The following is a 19,435-nucleotide window of genomic DNA, read 5'->3' as shown; positions in this document are numbered from 1 at the left end:
GAATTAGTAAATATTATTATCACTATTATTATTACATGTATTATTATTATTATTATTATTATTATTATTATTATTATTATTATTATTATTATTATTATTATTATTATTATTATTATTCACGTTCCTCTTCAGACTATACCTGAGGCGCCAGATGGAGGTGGAGAAGCGGTAACAAATCCATTCATTTTGTTTATTATCCAGGATTTTAAGTTACGAATGTTTGCGTACACGGTTGGCTTTAAAGGGGCGGCACAAGGAAGGCCCCCCCAGCTCGTGGCTCCTTCAAGATACCATTTACCATTGAATTCGCACACAAGCGGCCCTCCGCTATCGCCATGGCAGGCACCCTGACCCCCCTGGGCTTTCCCAATGCATATCATGGAATCGTCTATGCTTCCAGGGTAATAACTGAGACAGCGTTGCTTGGATACAAGTGGTAAATCAACCTGCATGAGTGCGTTTGGCTGTGGACCTAAGTAGTAAAGTCTTCCCCAGCCAGTGATCCAACAGGGCTTGTTAGAATTATCAAATGGAAGCTGAAAGTTTGGATCTGAGAGACAAACTAGGCCAACTCCTTTTCCAAGCACAGCTGGTCTTGATAACCTAAGCAAGGCAATATCGTTGCTATATTGATTCGGAGAGTTATAGTTTTCGTGCAGAATTATATTTATAACGTTAAAGTCTTGTTCTGTTCCAACGGAAGACCACAATCTGTAATGTGCTCCCAATCTAGATAAACAAACAGAAAAAAAAGAAGAAAAATGATAGAAAAATAATAATTAATAATAATAATAACAATAACAATAATGATAATAATAATAATAACAATAATAATAATAATAATAATAATAATAATAATGATAACAATAATGATAATAATAATAATAATAATAATAATAATAATAATAATAATAATAATAACGAACCGGTTACAGCATCCCATTGCTTAATAACACCTAATTTTTGTTCGTGCATCTTCCCTCTAGAATGAGAAGTGTTGCTAAATATCTACAGCGGTAAAGGCGGAAGGTAAATTATTTCAGCAGAATTACTGGTCTTACATGGCACACTAAATCACTGCGATGTACTGCCTTCTCGTCAAATCCCACGTAGGGTAGACTTGAACTAGGTCAAAAGCATTTACTTGCTACTCAGAGTTTCATGCTTCATGAGAAGCAATCATCTGGCAACTGCAACTGCTTCTCATGAAGCATGAAACTCTGAGTAGCAAGTAAATGTTTTTGACCTAGTTCAAGTCTACATATCTATTCAAAGCTCTGGTAAACCCATTGAGCACTTTTTAGTTGATGATCAATTTGAATTTCGTCATTTCATTATATATATATATATATATATATATATATATATATATATATATATATATATATATATATATATATATATAATGAAATGACGAAATTCAAATTGATCATCAACTAAAAAGTGCTCAATGGGTTTACCAGAGCTTTGAATAGATACGTAGACTTTAACTAGGTCAAAAACATTTACTTGCTACTCAGAGTTTCATGCTTCATGAGAAGCAATCATCAGGCAACTGCCAAAAAGAAACAATACATGGTGTTTTTATAGTGATTTAGATCACTATAAAACACCATGTATTGTTTCTTTTTGGCAGTTGCCTGATGATTGCTTCTCATGAAGCATGAAACTCTGAGTAGCAAGTAAGTGTTTTTGACCTAGTTCAAGTATATATATATATATATATATATATATATATATATATATATATATATATATATATATATATATATATATATATATATATATATAGACGTAGATGATTTTTATGGATATGTTCTTTTCACTAAATCCTACAATTTATTGACTATTCTCAAATGGGATTCGATTAAAGATAGGAATGCCCCTTCCAGGCTACCAAATTGTTAATAAAGAAGAACTGGGTATTGATTGATTATACTTCTTTGTAGTAGTAGGCCACGCCATAAAGTCCTTTCCTAGCTTTTTTTGTGGACGGTACATACCAGCAACCTCCCCCCACCCCTCCTTCCCAGTTTATATATCATCTTGTAGTGAAAGCACATTTAGAGTTGCACTTCCAATTCCAATGTACTGGTTTTGCACTTGATCGTAAAGCCGTGCATAGTTAGACTTCTTAATCTTACCTCACTTTAACATCTGACAGAGCCCTGCTTCTTACACAGTGAGTTGCTGTTAAAACCCATTGAGGATGGATTAAGGATCCTCCACAGAATTGACTACCGCTGCTTGATAGTAGCATTGCCTGCCAGGGCCAGCCATTTACAGGTGCCTCGGACCCGTTAACAATCCTTGCGGTATAGACACTGGGCCTTATACCGCATGTTACTGTAATGATAATATAATTACTCTATGAATAACATATTTTCCTAAACAAACAACAAAAAACATACGAATGTTGCAAGTAAGGATAAATTTCTGTGTTTGCTCAAGACGTTTTCTACAGTTAAACTCTACAAAAGGTGACAAAAGGTGTAAATGAGATAGCTCAAAACCTAACATCCATCATGGTTTGGAAAGTAGCATACTATTTGCATCAAATTTGTCCACAATTATAAAGAAAAAAGTAACGGTAAAGTTTAATCATTTAACAGATACGAGAATTTCGCTTCATTGCTTGTCGACCAATAAGGAAATCATGATACGCGGTAGTCAACCCCTTTAGTCCCAATCCACATACAAAATTCTCTAAACTAATCTTCGTAAAGCTGAAAAGTTAAAAGTAGCAAATTTCAAAATTTATTAATTATTTGTTTGTTTGTGCAGATTTTTAATCCAAAATTCAAGACTTTTCCCAGTTTTTTTTCCAAAACAATATATTTTTTTTTTCCACGCTCAAGGTTATCAAATAGGTGATCAATAGAGACTTGAGAAAAAAAAAGGCAGGAACAAAGGAACAAAGCTTTTTCCATAACGTGCGGGCAAGATTGAAAAAGATTTGAACAACACGAAAAAATTTCACTTGTGAAGCACTTGTTGTAGCTTTAAAAAAAATCATGACTTTTTCCAAGACTTTAGCTCTATTTTCCAGACTTTTTCCGGCTACGGAAAATTACCAGGCAAATTTCACGACTTTTTCGAAATTGTACAGACCTGTTCACAGAAAAAAAAAAACAAACAAACAAACAAAAACAAAAACACAAAAGCAGTGGCGTTTCTCTCTTACGGTTTGCCGTCATAGTGGCTTCTGATGGAGTTTTATAAGGCTTCCCCATTGTGTCAACCCCAAGAACTTCCACAGAATAATTTGTTGAATAAGTGAGTCCGTTGATTTCCGTGGTTAGTTGATCCCCATTGACAACCTGATGCAATGTGACAGTGTTATTTCTTCTGTTTAAGAAGACAACGTAATGACCAACTTTACGGTTGAGAACGTTGGTAAGGTTTGTCCACCGAATCAATATGCTTGAGAAGGTGGTGTTCTCCACTGTTAAATTCCAACCAAAAAGCATTTGAGCTAAATATCAAAAAAGACATGCATTAATAAATATACGGAAGTCTATTAAGTGTTTTAACAGAAATAGATATAGAAATTGAAAGAATGAAATAGTAAAACCCTTAATGAGTAGTGGTCCCGACGAAACAAAACTACTTCCCGATGGATTAGTCTTAAAAGCGATTTGTTATATGGCTGAAAATTCATTAAACTTCGCTGTAATGGCGGTCGTCGGTCAACGTTCGAGGGTAACTGACGTCATATAGATTTTGCAATGTTCTCGCTCATAGATTTTAGCGCGAAACAGTTTTTTTGTTAGATGTCATGTGACCTCGAAGTAACCCATGAGAGAACACGCTGTTGGGAACAATTTCTAGCTAATAACAATGACTAATAGCGGAGCTCTGGCGCGCAAAGCGGAGCACCATGGGTAAGTAAATCTACCCATCCCAGAAAATTTGGTAATCACGTGCCCGTGCACCGCCCGCCCGCTGCCCGCCCGTCCGGCACCACAGGGCAGCCAATGTTCAATTTCACACTTTGTAGCTACAGTCTCAGTCAAAATGGTTGGGACACTTTGGGGTCTCCTTGTCCCCTCAATGTTGGTGTACAAGATTTGGTGACCAAATCGCGATAAACAACTTTGAGAGGGACGAGGGGAGCACGAGAAGGGAAAAAACAGCGTTTGGTTAAAGTGTCCCAACTATTTTTGTCTGAGACTGTAGTTTGGGAGTACAGGAAGACTGATATTGCACACATATTGCACATCAATGTTGTGATCAATTGACAGCTGTCAAAACAAGGTATCCGTTGACCAGTATCAGTTGACCGTATCGCGGGCTCAGGTCTCGACCCATCGACGTCGAGTATATTTTTGAAGTTATCCGCTGACAAGTTACTAGTTTTCAAATGATTGCAGGCTCAAGTTTAATTTTTTTAAATTCATATGCAATATGTTGTGTTTTATATGTGCCGCACAATTAAAATTTTGATTTCAAACTGACCTAAGAAGCTAAAATTCAGCCAGTTTTTACAGACAGGGAAGACATGCTAGTTGTTATTGACTTTTCTCACCAAGGTCACACGTTGGTCGCGCTCTACGTCCAATTTTTATGCTCTGATTGGTCAAAACTTGACAGGTGAGTTCATGCGGAAATTTTATGCAGCATCTTGAAACTTGTTTACTTTGAGAGCTGAAGCTGACAAAGTTTAATTTTGTGTCAACTTGTGATGTTTTTAAGTGTCTTTTTCCACTGAATGTACAAAATGAAATTCAGCTGCTATCAAGAGTCTTCTGTTATTCATGGCTAGTTTGTTTATTGGGTTTTTGGTTGAGAAATACGTCGCTTGTCAAAGTCGGAAATCCGATTTCGGATGATATCGTTTTCTGTATTCACCTTCCTTGATGCATAAGAGGGTTGAAATGTCCGAAGCGATTCTAGCCTTACTTAATAGATTTCAGTGCATCTCAAATGGTAGGCCTGAGTAGTTATTTTATTTGATGTTTCTTTTTTATTTCTAATTTAATGAAGTCGAGCGTAGTTCGTAGTCCGTTTGTTTTCAGTCGCTCATGAACATCGCTTGTAGGACTTGTCAAAGTTCCATGCATATCAAACGCTTTTGAAGATTACACATCGTTATAAAACCGTTAGATAAAAAATAAACATAATAAATTATTTATTATGTTGAAGCGTATAACTATTAATCTTAATTTAAACAGTCAACTTTGGCACTTGTCAAAAGTGAGAACCGGCTACCCGTATAGGTGATTTTGGAAATTTTTTTAACGGTTTCGCTGAAAGCCCACGCGTGCTTCCATCGTCCTGAATACTGAATGAGTGCAATTTGTATTGCAAAATTGTGAAATACTGCATTCTGTCCGAGGGCTGTATGATAAAAACAGAGCCTCATGGTACTGTTTCACTTCAGATGTGATGTATAAAAAGTATATAAATGTTGGTTTACACGTCCCCACACTTGTTGGCAAGATTTTGTAAAGTAAACTTGTCGAACGCCAAAAATTCGGCCTGATTTGTTTTTCAAGAATTTGTTTTCCAGGTCTAATCTACTGTGATCAAGAGCCATTATGGCTATGCTATTTTTTTGGTGCACATATAAGGCTATCAACTCGATGTAAGATTAAGTTCACCCTTAGCTTGGACTGTTTGCAAATTAGTTTTCCCTAAAGACACTTAGCCTTTCCCTCAAAAGTCACATGAATGTGCTCTAAAGTTAACTGAATTGTGGAAATTACAAGATTATTGTTTATTCCGAGCGAAGCGACTTTATAATCTTGTCGCGCGCGAAGCGCGCACGCAGTCTGCTAACCGCGCGAGGTCTTAGCCAGCTGCGAAATAGGCCATTTGCACGATAACATCATTTTACTACTACGACCAGAATCCTTCAGGGTTTTGCTTTCTTGTGCTAATTAGGGCTTTTGTTATTCAAACCTCACTGGGATTACAAAACTTAAATATGAAAGGAAAAACGAAAAGGATTCTAGTCGTAGTAGTAAAATGACGCCATCGTGCAAATGGCCTATTCGAGGCTTCATAAATAAATACATCTTTCTTTCTCTGAATATATGCTTGGTGTTCGCCAATGACGTCATGGAGCATTTTGCGTTTCCAGGCAACATAGAGTTCGCCGCCGATGACAAGGCGCATTTTGATGTGTTTATTCTGTTTATTGATCGTCTGTGAATCAAAGTTTATCATCGGTGAATCACGAACAATTTTCCATGCAAAAGACACACAAGCACAACAAGTGGCTCCAAATCCTCGCCGAGGAAGATTTTCCACCGAAACTCCTCTGGAGGGAGAACGCCGACCTCAAATTCAGCGTGAACAACGAAGGAGAAGACGTCAACAAGAAACCGCGGAGCAGAAGGAACATCGCTTACAGCGAAGGCAACGCCGACCACTAGAGACAGAGGAACAGAAGATTGGAAGCAGAGGCATTATGATTGTTACCTGTCGAAAACCCCTCCCCGCCGATATATGTAGATCAAAGTCTGCAAAGTTTCAGCTCTGTATTACGGCCCAAACAATAATAATTTTCAGGCGAACTGCACCGGGCCATATTTGTTCTTTGTTTTTGTCTTTTCTAAATCCGGACGCCGAAATAATGCTAAATTTGCTTTTCAATACACTGTGAACAATAACACCACATAATACGCAAAAAATAAGAAGAAGAAAAGAAAGAACAACGTATGGACCGTTAAGACGATATTCGCGGTTGGTCACCCATCCAGTTCTTAACCCCGACCGACAGGGCTTAACTTGAGTGTCGTTACCAAACCGAGTTTCGCGAGGCTTATTGCGAGATACGTATTTCTAGTTTAAACTATAAATTCGAGTTAATAGGAGCTTCGCTTTTAGCCCTGGCTAAATCTATATATTAAAAGATGTAGAATCGTGCTAAATAACTAAAGTCTACTTTCGCCAAGCTTCAAATTGAACCAAGGGAAACTAATGGCCAAGTTTTAAGTGACCAAGTACATTTTAAGAAATGGAAATAAAAGAGACAAAACTAATGATGAAGTGGTCGTAATCTTACGCCAACATCTCCATGAGTAGTACACTATGTTGAAAGATAAGCCCCGTTGGTGTCTTCCCCTGTCTTCCCTTGTCTTCCCTTTATTAATATGCATAAGGGTCGAGTCCATGACGTCACCCATTGTTATAACCTAGGGAAAAAAATGCGTTCCTTCATACTAATGAGAGTCTTCCTGCATACTAATTCGGTATAGGTTTACTAATGAGCGTCTCTCTACTTCAATAGAAACAATAGACTTGCCTAGACTTGCCCGTGAAGTAACTTGAGCTCAGTTTTCGGACCGTGCACAATGTAAAAAAAAAAGTATGGCTTGCATTCTTTGACTATTCTAATAGACTTCTGTCAAATCACTGTGTATTTGACTCTTTTTGTTTTAAACGGTATCTCGTGTCTGATTTTATTGCTAGCAATTATGAGTCGCGTGTTTTAATTGATCCTTGTTAAGTTATTTGTTTTATAATAATACGTCAAGGTTGCTCCCTTGAGGTTTTTCCTGGAGAGCTAATTTGTATTCAACTTTGGGCTTGTGACCTCGCATAATTAACTGATTAACCGCGCGTGAAAATGACACGACTTTCATTTCCTCGAGATAGATGGGAGAAAACGGTTCTGTAATAGTCAGACAAACTTGAAATAAAGCGTTTTCGGCTCCCCTTTGTGTATGTTTCGTTGATATATCCGAGTTTTAGAGCTAAATAAGAAGACATAAACTAAACTGAAATAAAGACTTTTCAACTCCACTTTGTGTTTATATATATCTGAGTTTTAGCACTAAATAAGATATAGGAAGCCGTTTGTCACGTTGCTAGGTGATCGCTCCTATTTTTCTTTTAATAGACGGTCCGAAAACCGAGCTCAAGTTACTTCACGAGCAAGTCTAGGCAAGTCTATTGTTTCTATTGAAGTAGAGAGACGCTCATTAGTAAACCTATACCGAATTAGTATGCAGGAAGACCCTCATCAGTATGGAGGAACGCATTTTTTCCCCTAGGTTATAACAATGGGTGACGTCATAGACTCGACCCTTATGCATATTAATAAAGGGAAGACAGGGGAAGACACCAACGGGGCTTATCTTTCAACATAGTATACTACTTCCATGACTACCGCATGCTAAACTTCCTTTTCCTGATTTTAAGAAGTGTAGAGCTATATTTTTATGTCACGGCGTTATAAAACTCAGAATTGACTGGCCGAACCAGGTGTTTTGTAAAGAAGAAGGGCTACGCAAACTAGGCTTATAGGCAATGAAGCCAATTAAAGTGCTTAAATTTAATTTTTTTTGACATGCAAGTCATCGATATTGGGTTGTACCTGCATAAACGCTTTTTCCCAGTATCAGGTAATCAGCCTTGATATTACTTCCCAAGCGACGCAAGTTGAAACTTGCTGTTATGTTGTGTGAGGCGAAGAACGGAACCTCTACCAATGATCCACGAACAGAGGACGAGCAGCCGCTTTGGTAAAATTTCAGAACCCCATTGCCGTCAAAAATCTTGAAATATTCACTGTGGTAATAAGGACAGAAAACAAAACAGCCCGTTAAGAGAATTTATACCTTTCCATTGATACTTCATGTTCCTTTAGAGAGTGATTATTGAGTCAGTTACCGTGGAACCCCGTTAAAACAACCATCAATGGGCCACAAAAGTTTGGTCGTATTAACGGTTGACCGTTTAAATGACAAGGGTTTTTTTTTACAAGGAACTGTATGGCCGTTTTGCAAGGTGGCAAAAAAAAGTGATCGTAATAACGAGGTGACCGTATTACCGAGGTACCTGATGGCGGGGTTTCAATGTAACGCTATTTTTTTTTTCTTCCAGTGTGCCTAGAGGCTTTGTGCCTCTTTTCCATGTCTTGAAAATACACATAATTAAAATGTTTCGGATGGCAGGAACGACCCCTTGCTAGCAGCTGGAGAAATGACACATTCTTCAGTCATATGAAGCATAAAACCATTCATGAATTCCACTTTCTTTACAAGATATGAAAGCACCTAGTTCATGACGCTGCTGAGCACGCAAAGGAGTCATTCTATGATATTTCATATCCCGTTTTAATGCTCCACTTATTTTTTGGTCCTTTGCTACAGATAATAAGAGCTATACCAAAAGCAAAAGGGCTGTTCTTGTAACGAACTCTAAATTGTAACAAAATTACAATGGTTTAAGTGGTTTCTTCTCTCCACAAGTCAACCATAATTAATAATTATGGTCCCCAACACATAATAAAATAGTGCTCTGATTTAAATTTTAGCATTGAGTTGCATCGGATTTAATAAAGTAGAAATATCAATGAATACCTGCAATAACCAAAGTTTATCTCCTGAATTAACACTAGACCAATTGCTTGGGGGATAGCGGCATTGCCGATTGACCAGAAGCAGTACAAGCTGGTGTAATCATAATGTGTCACATTTATACCGCCTGATGATTGGTTGGCCACCACCTTGCAAGCTGTAACGAACATGATTAGAAGACAGTTTCCAGTCTGCTTTGAAGGCTAAATAAAAATGCTCAGGAAGCACTTTTACAACCTCATTCTTCATCTTAAGTAAGTATATTTAATAAACCGTAAGTACAAGAACAATTCTATGATTTTGTTTCATAGACATAATTAGAGGAAAAAAAAAACACGATGGCATTTTCTTAGTGCTAAACTGTTGTTAAAGGTGCAACGTTGGTAGGCCACACTCCGCCAAAGTTCATCCGCTGAACAAAGCGTCTCCTGTCCAGAGTCCAGAAAAACACCCTGTTCAGGGGCGTAGCCAGCTTGTCGACTAGTTGTAGGCCTGCACTGTCCTCACCAACACTTTGACCTCTTACGCTTTTTAGCTCACCCCAAAACCCATAAATTATAACAAAAGGTAAAGTCACCAAACAAAAAATTTGTAGGCCCGGGCCAATAGTTTTATAGTTTGGTTAGACACCTGCTGCTCAAAAATCATGCCCTGTTCAGCGATTGCTCTGATAGCCACGCGCCCGTTTTTAGTCTCTACTCACCCACCCATTGTTTTTATTGGTTAATGGTGATACCTCAAGATTAAAATTGACTATTTTGCCTTCGGTTTTACCTGTGGTAACATAATAAAAAGAGGAAAGCGGTCCTTCTCCTTTGGATGTATACGCCGCTACAGAAACATCATAGCGCTGAGCCGGTTCTAGTCCTGTTATCATTGCCCATGTCATGTTAGGACTACTTGTGACTAAACTGCTTGTATTAAATGGTATTGGAAAATAGGCGCTCCTCCTGAAGTAAACTCTATAGCCCAACAATCGGCCATTGTGAAACTGCTGAGGAAGAGGATTCCAAGTGACCTTGAACTGCGTATCTCTTACTTCAGAGAACGTTATATTGTTAGGAGCAAGACCAGGAACTAGAGAGAAATAGAACAGTAAAAGCTGTTATGAATAAGTTATAAATTGGGATTTGGCAGCCAAGGTAACCAATGAAATAAAAATATACCCGATTCCTCAGTCCACTCTGTGACCTCTAAACTCTTGTAAACCTTTCCGTTATCATTTACACCAAGAACATTGAGTCGATATTCCATATATGGCGACAGCCCATAGAAAACATTAGATGTGGCATTTCCTTGCAGGATATTTCCATTCATAATACTTCCATTGCCGCTTTTTATGACAGTTAAAAAGTGAAGAATGCTTTGGTCTAGCAGTGCTGATAGATTTTTCCAAGAAACGCGCATACTGGTTGCTGTTTTGTTACCAATGGATACGTTCCAACTGGACACTAGTTGGGCTAAAAAGAAATCGAGAAAGTTTATTAGTTAAGGATGATGGGGAAAGACATTACAGTGATGGTTGAGTTTGAGAATTCTAAATTAAATTTCGCAATCATGTGCAACGCTCAGATTCTAATCCAATCTAATTTCAAATATTTTTGTACAGGTACCCTCTCTAAAATCACGTACGTAAACTTTACAATATGTCAGCCTGGTTTAGAACCAAGATATCAATGTGAAAGTTAACGTGGAGTGTTTTCCAGTTTTGATTTAATTTTGTTGTTGTTGTTGTTGTTAAAAACCAGTTGAAGATGCAACAGTTTGAGTTTTCTGGGTAATGGGCTTAGTTTGAAAGCAAGCATTGGACACACATTTTTTGTTAGTTTTGTTATTTTGTTGTTTGTTTGTTTATTTTTCTTTTCTTTTTTTTTTTGCTAATTTATATTTACATGCTGTTGACTTTTTGTTAGAAAAATGATCAGTTTAGAAAATGTGTATGAATGAGGATAAATTTGGAAAATTGCCATGGTAACCAAGACAAATAAAAAAGTTACTTGTAAAACTAAAATAAATTTTACGGAATATCCTCGACTTCTGGGTTCTTTATGACAATGATGAGGCAATTTAATCTTGCTTTTTTGAAAACTTATTTTGGTTTTTTACATTCAGAAACTGCAATTAACAAATGCCAGTTTATAACGCATAGGGAAAGTAAGTCTGTTTCAGGGGAATGACCCAAAAAAAACCCTGCGAACCAACAAAATTGGATCTGTGCGTTCTTTGGGTTACACTTTTATGCCCGGTAGTTGAACATGTATGACAAGAAATAAAAAGCTCGCAATATTAGCGCTATTTTAACTAAAAGGATGAAACTAACCCGATTGTAATCCCTGCTGTACAATTCCGAATTGAAGCCTGACATTACTGTAACTACCATACAGATAGACTTGAACGGTGATATTATCAGCGTTTCCAAAATTAACTTCCCTGAAAGGTTTTTGGGGAGTCGATGAGTATCCATAACGAATAAGCACAGTTGCACCGCTGCCATCCATTACTTTAATGTATTCACTGTAAAATAACGAGGAAAAGAAAACATATTTTGTCATTGATAGTGGTAACCTAGCTATTCTCGGCCAAGTTTTTTTTTTCTGCTGACCCGATTCCTCGAAAGACGGTTAAGTTTAACCCAGGATTAAAAGCCAAACTGTAAGCAAGAATTTCTTGTCTAAAAACGAGCAACTCAAGCTCACAAAATACTGTTGAGCGTTTACTTTGAAACACGGTAATGATAATACGAAATGTTACTCTAAGCAGTAAATAGGAAGGTAAAATACAAATTTTAAAACGGAACATGCACTCAACGACAACCCATCCTTCCACTCATCTGTTCTCACTGTCGTTTTATCCCTACATCTTTGCAGCCAATTCAAATCATCCATACGCCCATCCGTCCGTCCATCCATTCAATATTTAAAACATTTGCACATTTGAACACACGTAATACAACATAAGGTAATCATTGATTACAGATCCGCGTTCGTCAATTACGGAAACGAAATCGAGTCAGATGGAGTCCAGCTTCCGGCCAAGATGTCCCTGATAAAATTAATAGGCGCGGCTAATTTGCAGTCGCCCGTGATACTCGAAAGATTCTGCCTTTGTGCCACAGGAACAGATTATAGATTATAATGAGTTGTGCCGAACGCGATAAAAAAATAAAATAAATAAAATAAATAAACAAATAAATAACAATAATAATAATAATAATAATAATAATAGTAATAATAATAAAATAAGTTATGTATCGCTTTCCTTTGATATTATATTTTGCAAGCTCTAAATTTTGCAACACAATTGCGCGGTTTAAACAAAAAAGAGAAAAAATTCAATCTTATTTATTTCCCGATCGAAGATACTGTTTCTTTTAACTCACGAGTAATATGACAGGTAGAGCTCTTGTATTGAAGTAAGTGCTACTGCCTGCTCAATTCCAACATTTCCAATTGACCAAGTGCACATCAGATAACCGTAAGAACCTTTCCGGCCAAATTGTAGCTGGCCAAATGATTGATTTATACTTCCTCCACAACCTATGGAATAATCAATGGAAACAAATTAAATAAATATTAGGAATTTTATTGGCCCGAGGAAAAAAAACTATAGGATAAACGAGCATTAACATGAACGCTAAGCATGATTAAATACGCGAAGGGTTCGTCATATGAAACACCGCCGTGGTTAATTACATGTGCGACCAAATATATATATTACTGTAAATCCTTTTTTTTTTTCTTTTTCTTTTTTTTTTTTTTTTTGTTCATGGATCATTTTACGCGTAAGTCAATACACGCATGTTATTCCTCATTATTAATATAATCTTATTAGAGTTTTGTTACTCAAGGTACTAAAAGAAACATAGAGTCAAACCGGTAATGGGCGGTCACCCTTGGAGATTAGCTTACTTACCACTTAATGTAGATCGACCGTTTAATACAGGTTTGACAAACCTAACAGTTATTCAAGAACATGAAGATGATGAAAGACCAAAATATTTATCCCATGACAAAAATACCGGAGACCAAAAGGGAGAAAAAGCGAGTGACTAAACACCATATACACTGTGTATGCCACACTGTTGTACGTCTTGTCAAGAGGTTTCGATTTCAAAGAATAAATTACAACTATTATTCTTTGAAATCAAGGTAAATATTTCTAAAGCCACTATTCACCGTGATTGAAAAGAATAATTGTTCTAGTATATACACATGAAGTGATCTCTTCAAAATCAGAAAGGAAACCATTAAAAAGTACGATTAGATTGACGGATCAAATCATGCGTGAAAAATTTGCATGTAACGTACATGCACGAAAGTTAGGGGGGTACCTGTTCTTAAATTTCTCCAGAGGCTTGCTTTAGATTTTCCATATATTTGTCTGTAATTTTCCCGGGACTTTCTTACAGACAAATGTATAGAAAATTTTAAAAAGTGGTTCTAGGTCTTCTAGTGCATGTAACGCCCTCAAATTTTTTCAGGAGAATCCTTAGGAGTGAAGCTTTAGTTTACAAATCTTTTTTTTTTTTTTTTTTTTTTTCAGAACAGCCATTCTTTGGCAATTATTTGACATTAGATTCTCATACAATCATAGTAATTTCTCACGCGTTTGCCTACTCGTCAAGATGGCGTCGAAAACCGTGACAAGGTCTATTCGCAAGATTATCACTTCACTGAACAAGGGCGTAATGGTTCAAACGGAACCGTTAAAATTTCGAACTGTTTTCTTACCTTAGAAGAAAAGTAGAGCTTTTTTTTTTATTTCCTATCAACTCGCCAAGTTTATAACCAGAAAGGTTTGTTGTGTCGTTCTTCCTTTGAAGTGTTGACATGGCGGCTCGGTTGCTCGAGTTAAGGCGTCGTTTTCCTGTAGTATTTGTCCTATTTACTTGAAACTTAGAATTTCTCCAAACATTTTCTTTCAATTTTGTTTGTCATAAAAAAACTTCGTTTTTTGGGCAAAACGTCTCTTGTAAGAAACGCTGAGTTGACGAAACGGCCTCTTCTACGCGAATTATAAACGGGAGTTGTAAACATTGCATTAGAGAAAAAAATCAGCTACGCTAAATGAAAAAAAAAAAAACACCGTCAACAACAACGTTTTTAATCCTTCAAAGTCTTTTCTTGACTTAAAAAAGTCAACTCTAGGATTTTGCTGACTTTTGAAAGATCGTTCCTTAAAAAAAAAAAAAAAGAAATTGGAAAGACACCGAGCTCACACATTTTCCACTCGCTAAGAGGTGAATATTGTTGAATGGTCCGAGATAGCGAACCGATCAGATTGCTTAAATCACCAAGATCACTGAGTGTGTGTATACTAATGAAAAATATCCCGTTGGAACGAAGGAAAAGGTGACCCCGACAAGTTTATAGGGGTGTCTGCTTAATAAAGGTCAGTTTCAGAGCTATTCAGGGAAATTATTTCCGGGACTTTGGTACTTGACGGTTAAAAAGAGTGTGACCGCTAACTAGTGGTTTGCTTAAATAATACAGGTCTGACTTTTTCAGTAAGTATCGGCTTCAAACATTGCACTACCTGTGGTTATGGACATCCAATACGAGCGTGGTCCTTCGCCTTTAGACGTAAAAGCTGCCACTGCTATTTGGTAAGTTGTGGCTTGCTTTAGGTCCCTCAATATCACCATAGTAACATTAGCACTGCTAGTGTTAACACTCCTTGTCAAATAGGAGTAATAATAATAATAAGAGTTATATTCCCTAAAGTAGACTCTGTATCCAAGGAGACGTCCGTTAGCGTAATACTGGGAAAGTGGATTCCACTGTACTTTCACCTCAGCAAAATGTAAGTTTGAAAGACGGATATACGATGGAGCTGAGCTGGGGACTAAGAAAACAATCGCATTTTAAATGTTAAAATATTATTGAAGTATCGGGCGAATGATTCGTATGCAAAATTGAGAAAATCAACTCACAACAACGTCGTGACTTTATGTCCATAGAGAGTTTTTAGTTAGAACGTAGTTGACAGCGTTAATGCTTCGTTACCGGGAATCAAGGAATCATTGGGGTTAACAATAACTTGTTTTAGTAATGCACTTACCCCCTTCGTCTGTCCTTGCTGTGATCTCTGTACTATTGTAGGCATTCCCACCGTAATTTACACCAACAACAGATAACCCATATTCCCTATACGTTGTCAGTCCAGAGAACACATGTGAAATAGTATTTCCTGGGACGATGTATTCGTTTAGACTACTACCATATGAGTTTTTGATGACTATAAAGTAATGACTTATTTGTTGGCCAACAAGTGTTTGCAGGTTTTGCCAAGAGAATCGGATGCTTGTTCTTGTAGCGTTGTCAAAGGAAACACTCCAGTTAGCCAATGGAAATGCTAAAAACAAACCAAAAAGAGCAAATTACAGTAGCATGTTATAAAAGTTGGAAGTTTCTGTGATCGGTGATTATTCATGGAGAGTGGGGCGTATTGGAGGGGGGGGGGAGGTATCGTTCGCAAAATGACGTCAGAGAATTGAACGCAGAAATTCCGTAGTGATGACGTGCCACTACCCAGATCTGGGCAGTGCTTCTGTTGGGCTGAAGCAAATTTCCAATAAAACTAGAATTTTTGTTTTGCTGCAAAGCGTGCATAACATTGCGCTCCTCCATAGCAGAGTTTGAAGCAACATAGAATGAATTTAGCAAATTAAGAGGTAACCTGATTCTTGTTTTAATATTCCAAATTGTAACTTGAAGGTACTGTAGCTCCGCCACAGGTACATCTGGACAGTGATGTTTCCAGAATTCCCAAAAGAAACTTCTCTGAAAGTTTTCTGAGTGACAGACGAGTATCCATAGCGACTGAGAACCGTGATACCATTGCCATCAATTACCTTAATGTACTCACTGTAAAGAAATCCAACAAAAAGAAAAACAAAATTAAGAATGATACTTCTAATTGATAAATTATGCGTCTAATTTTTATAAGTAAATAAGCCAACTGTGTTATTGCCATGAATAACGTCATCATTACGGGCTATTGTTAGTATTGCGTTTCCGGTGTGATCCAAAGACAGGCCGTACCTAAATGTTCTGGCATTTCTGTTTAAAAGCGAGAGTAAGTGTAAGTGCAAAGTCATTGGTATGAAAATATATTTTTTTATTCTCACGCACTTAGCCTCGTTTTGAAAGTGATAGTTTTTGGAACATGAATATGACCTAATAATTTTTTATATCAATGTCATGTGGGAAATCTTCATTTTTTAAACAAGTGCTAATGATTGATTATCATAAACTATTGCCACCTCTACCTCGAGGAGCTAATTACAAATTCGGAACGGAAGTTAGCAAAGCCTAGTGATTACGCTATTCAGTTTAGATTTTGGGGCCTCGCGGGTATTTACTATGATTTTTAATTGACAGTTCATAACTGTATTACACTTACCTGGAATACGACAGATACAGTTCTGGTAATGACACAAGTGCAACAGCTTGGCTGACTCCTGCATTTCCAATTTTCCAATTGCAATACAGCGAATAAGAATAGTACGATCTTCGGCCGACTTCTAAGTTTACAAACAATTCATTTACGCTGCCTCCACAACCTGCAAATCAAACCGGCATGTCTCCTGTTATTGCTGGTTTTCGTTGTCATGCCATAAAAAAAGAAAGAAATCAAAACCTTTTAACAGATATTGTCCAGAATCTGGGCAATGAAACGAGATAAATAAGATCCTTGCCAAGATTTAAGCCAGTACAATTTTTCATAAGCGAGATATTCGAGCTTTCTATGGGGACGCCATGTTGGTCCCCTACGGATAAGCACCAAAATGGCAGCCTGTAACCGAAATAGCCTGCTAGCAAGCTCTCACTTATGGCAAGCGAAGCGAGCTACGAGAAAACGTTAGTCACCTTCCCCGTGCTGCTCTCGCAGGACTTTTCGCTACTTTCCAAAACGCGGAGCTTGCACGGGGGCTACCTGCGAAAGCAAGAATTTAATTCTCGAGCAACTCATAGACATTGAAGTAATACTCTTTTTCTAATACACGGACTATTCGGAAGGCAGCATCTCCCCAAATAACTCTTTTTTTTTTTACGCTACATGACAGGTCTATTGACCGCAATGTAAATACCGCGCTCGCAAAACCTTGGAAATTTGTTCTGAATTCATCGCTCTATCTGCGTACACATTTTCACAGTTATAAATATATAGCTGAGATTGAGTATGAAATGAAGACTCATCAGAGCAAGGGGATTAACACCGATCAGAATTTTAAAATTGACAAAAAAAAAGACAGCATTATGACGTAAACTATAACCTGTTGTTGTGGACTGCCAATAGGACTGGGTTCCAGGACCTTTGGACGTGAAGGCTGCTACGGATAGCCAATAGCGAGTTGCTGTCTTGAGACCTCTTAATATCACAATGTTAACATACGGATTGCTGGTGCTAACCGATTTACTCAGGTACGAGTAATAATCCTCATAATAGTAGATTGTGTATCCAAGGAGACGCCCATTAACATATTGATGAGGGAGTGGATCCCACTGCACTTTAACTTGATCAAACCGAACGTTAGTCACTCTTACGTTAGACGGTGCCCTACTGGGGACTAACACAAGCACAGACAATCAATTATAGTTCAAATAGGTGTATGATCTCGTGCGATGCACACGAGTGTAAAAAAGGATCAAAAAAGTAACAAAATACGAGCTCATGCAGTTTAAGCATTTGGAATAAGCACGAGAGTAACGTAATTAAATTCCAAATTGAGCGAGACACCTCCTTATAATATCAACCTTTAATAATATGCAGGGGGAAAAATAACATACAGTCAAAATTAATGGAACGTGTTTATAACGGCCACCTAGCGAAACCCTAGAAACTGCACGCTGGTACCAGAAACCAATCCTAATTAAATCTTATCGAAATAGCGCATGCGTTGCGGCACCTGCTGATTGGTCCCTAATTATTTTTAAATTGCTTATTAGCCAGTCACAGTGATCCATTCTCTGCGATATTTGCATAACATTCCATAATTTAATTGCACTGTGCTTACTTAAACTGCGTTGCCCTCACCCAATCAGATTCAATATTTTTCTCTCATGACAAAAACATAAATAAACTGGAGAGGGAAAATAATCTGCGTGCAAAGAAAGTCGTGTCTGATAGCCCGGGGCCAGTGGATTTTGCTATCGGGCTAGTGAATTCTGTTTTAACTTGCCCGTCTGGCAAGTGATGTTTTTTTAGGAATTTTAATAACAGATGAACTGTGAAATCAACTCTTCCGTCGTCAAAAAGCTTTTGGGGCTAGTTGAAATGGCGTCTGTGCTAGTAAATCCTAGCTTCAGCTTGCCCGAATGGTAAGCTGTAAAAGTGATTTTCTTTGCACCCTGACAATGTAGTTTTTGTTGTCTTTCACCCGCATTTCGACCGATTTCACCGGCATTCATCCCCGTCAGTGGCCTTTACAAGCATGACACACCATTAATTACAATACACAACAAATCTGAAAATTCAAGCGCGCTATCAAAGAAAGGCTAAACGCGCGCCGTTAACTTAAGTAACGTTATACTTCACTTGCCTCCTTCCTCTGTTAGGGCTGTGACGTTTGAGCTGTTGTAGGGCTGACCAAGGCTGTTTATTCCGATGATTCTTACTTGATATTCAGTGTAAGGCAACAGTCCCATAACGTTCGAAGTGTTTAAATTTCCAGAAACGACCGCTGGACTTGATAGGTTACCATCGTGGGCGTATGCGATATAATAGAGTACGGTATTATTGATAAGCGGTGATAAATTCTCCCAGTGAATCGTTATCGAAGTTCTCGAGGTGTTGCCAACGGTCAGATTCCAGTTGACAGGTAGAGCTGAGAGATTGAATTACGTATACAAAGAAAATAAAACACCTTTACGAGACACTGTGGGGACCTTGAATTGGTGTCCTCATTAGCGAGAGTCCGTAATTGCAGGAGTTTATTTCAGTCAGACCTATTTAATATATTTTTTCATAGGATTTAACTGCTGTCCATATTATCGGGGTGTTCGTTATAAAGGGGTGTCAGCCAGGCGAGAGTTGTCTGTACTGGGCTTTTCTCAGGGTATTTTTAGGCTGTGCAACGTCTAAGCGCATCAGTGCAAATAGACCAGTAAATTTAATTGAAA

At 37.7% G+C, this 19,435-nt stretch overlaps 1 protein-coding gene across 1 annotated transcript in view; it reads right to left on the bottom strand.

Annotated features, from left to right (window-relative positions):
* LOC140943647 (uncharacterized) overlaps positions 1 to 19,435 on the bottom strand; it is a 41,861-nt gene that overhangs the window by 5,542 nt on the left and 16,884 nt on the right. Inside the window, exons 16-30 of the mRNA XM_073392768.1 lie at positions 18,856 to 19,140; positions 17,590 to 17,883; positions 16,716 to 16,875; positions 15,990 to 16,177; positions 15,372 to 15,665; positions 14,847 to 15,155; positions 12,691 to 12,847; positions 11,632 to 11,825; positions 10,478 to 10,771; positions 10,086 to 10,388; positions 9,315 to 9,468; positions 8,327 to 8,520; positions 3,185 to 3,475; positions 2,145 to 2,346; positions 140 to 729 (exon numbers count right to left, since the gene is read on the bottom strand). Coding sequence (XP_073248869.1) covers positions 140 to 729; positions 2,145 to 2,346; positions 3,185 to 3,475; positions 8,327 to 8,520; positions 9,315 to 9,468; positions 10,086 to 10,388; positions 10,478 to 10,771; positions 11,632 to 11,825; positions 12,691 to 12,847; positions 14,847 to 15,155; positions 15,372 to 15,665; positions 15,990 to 16,177; positions 16,716 to 16,875; positions 17,590 to 17,883; positions 18,856 to 19,140 — 3,909 coding nt within the window. The remainder of the gene's footprint in view (positions 1 to 139; positions 730 to 2,144; positions 2,347 to 3,184; positions 3,476 to 8,326; positions 8,521 to 9,314; positions 9,469 to 10,085; positions 10,389 to 10,477; positions 10,772 to 11,631; positions 11,826 to 12,690; positions 12,848 to 14,846; positions 15,156 to 15,371; positions 15,666 to 15,989; positions 16,178 to 16,715; positions 16,876 to 17,589; positions 17,884 to 18,855; positions 19,141 to 19,435) is intronic.

The sequence above is a fragment of the Porites lutea genome, chromosome 7, assembly GCF_958299795.1.
Source record: "Porites lutea chromosome 7, jaPorLute2.1, whole genome shotgun sequence".
NCBI lineage: Eukaryota > Metazoa > Cnidaria > Anthozoa > Scleractinia > Poritidae > Porites > Porites lutea.
This window is presented reverse-complemented; position numbering and strand designations above follow the sequence as displayed.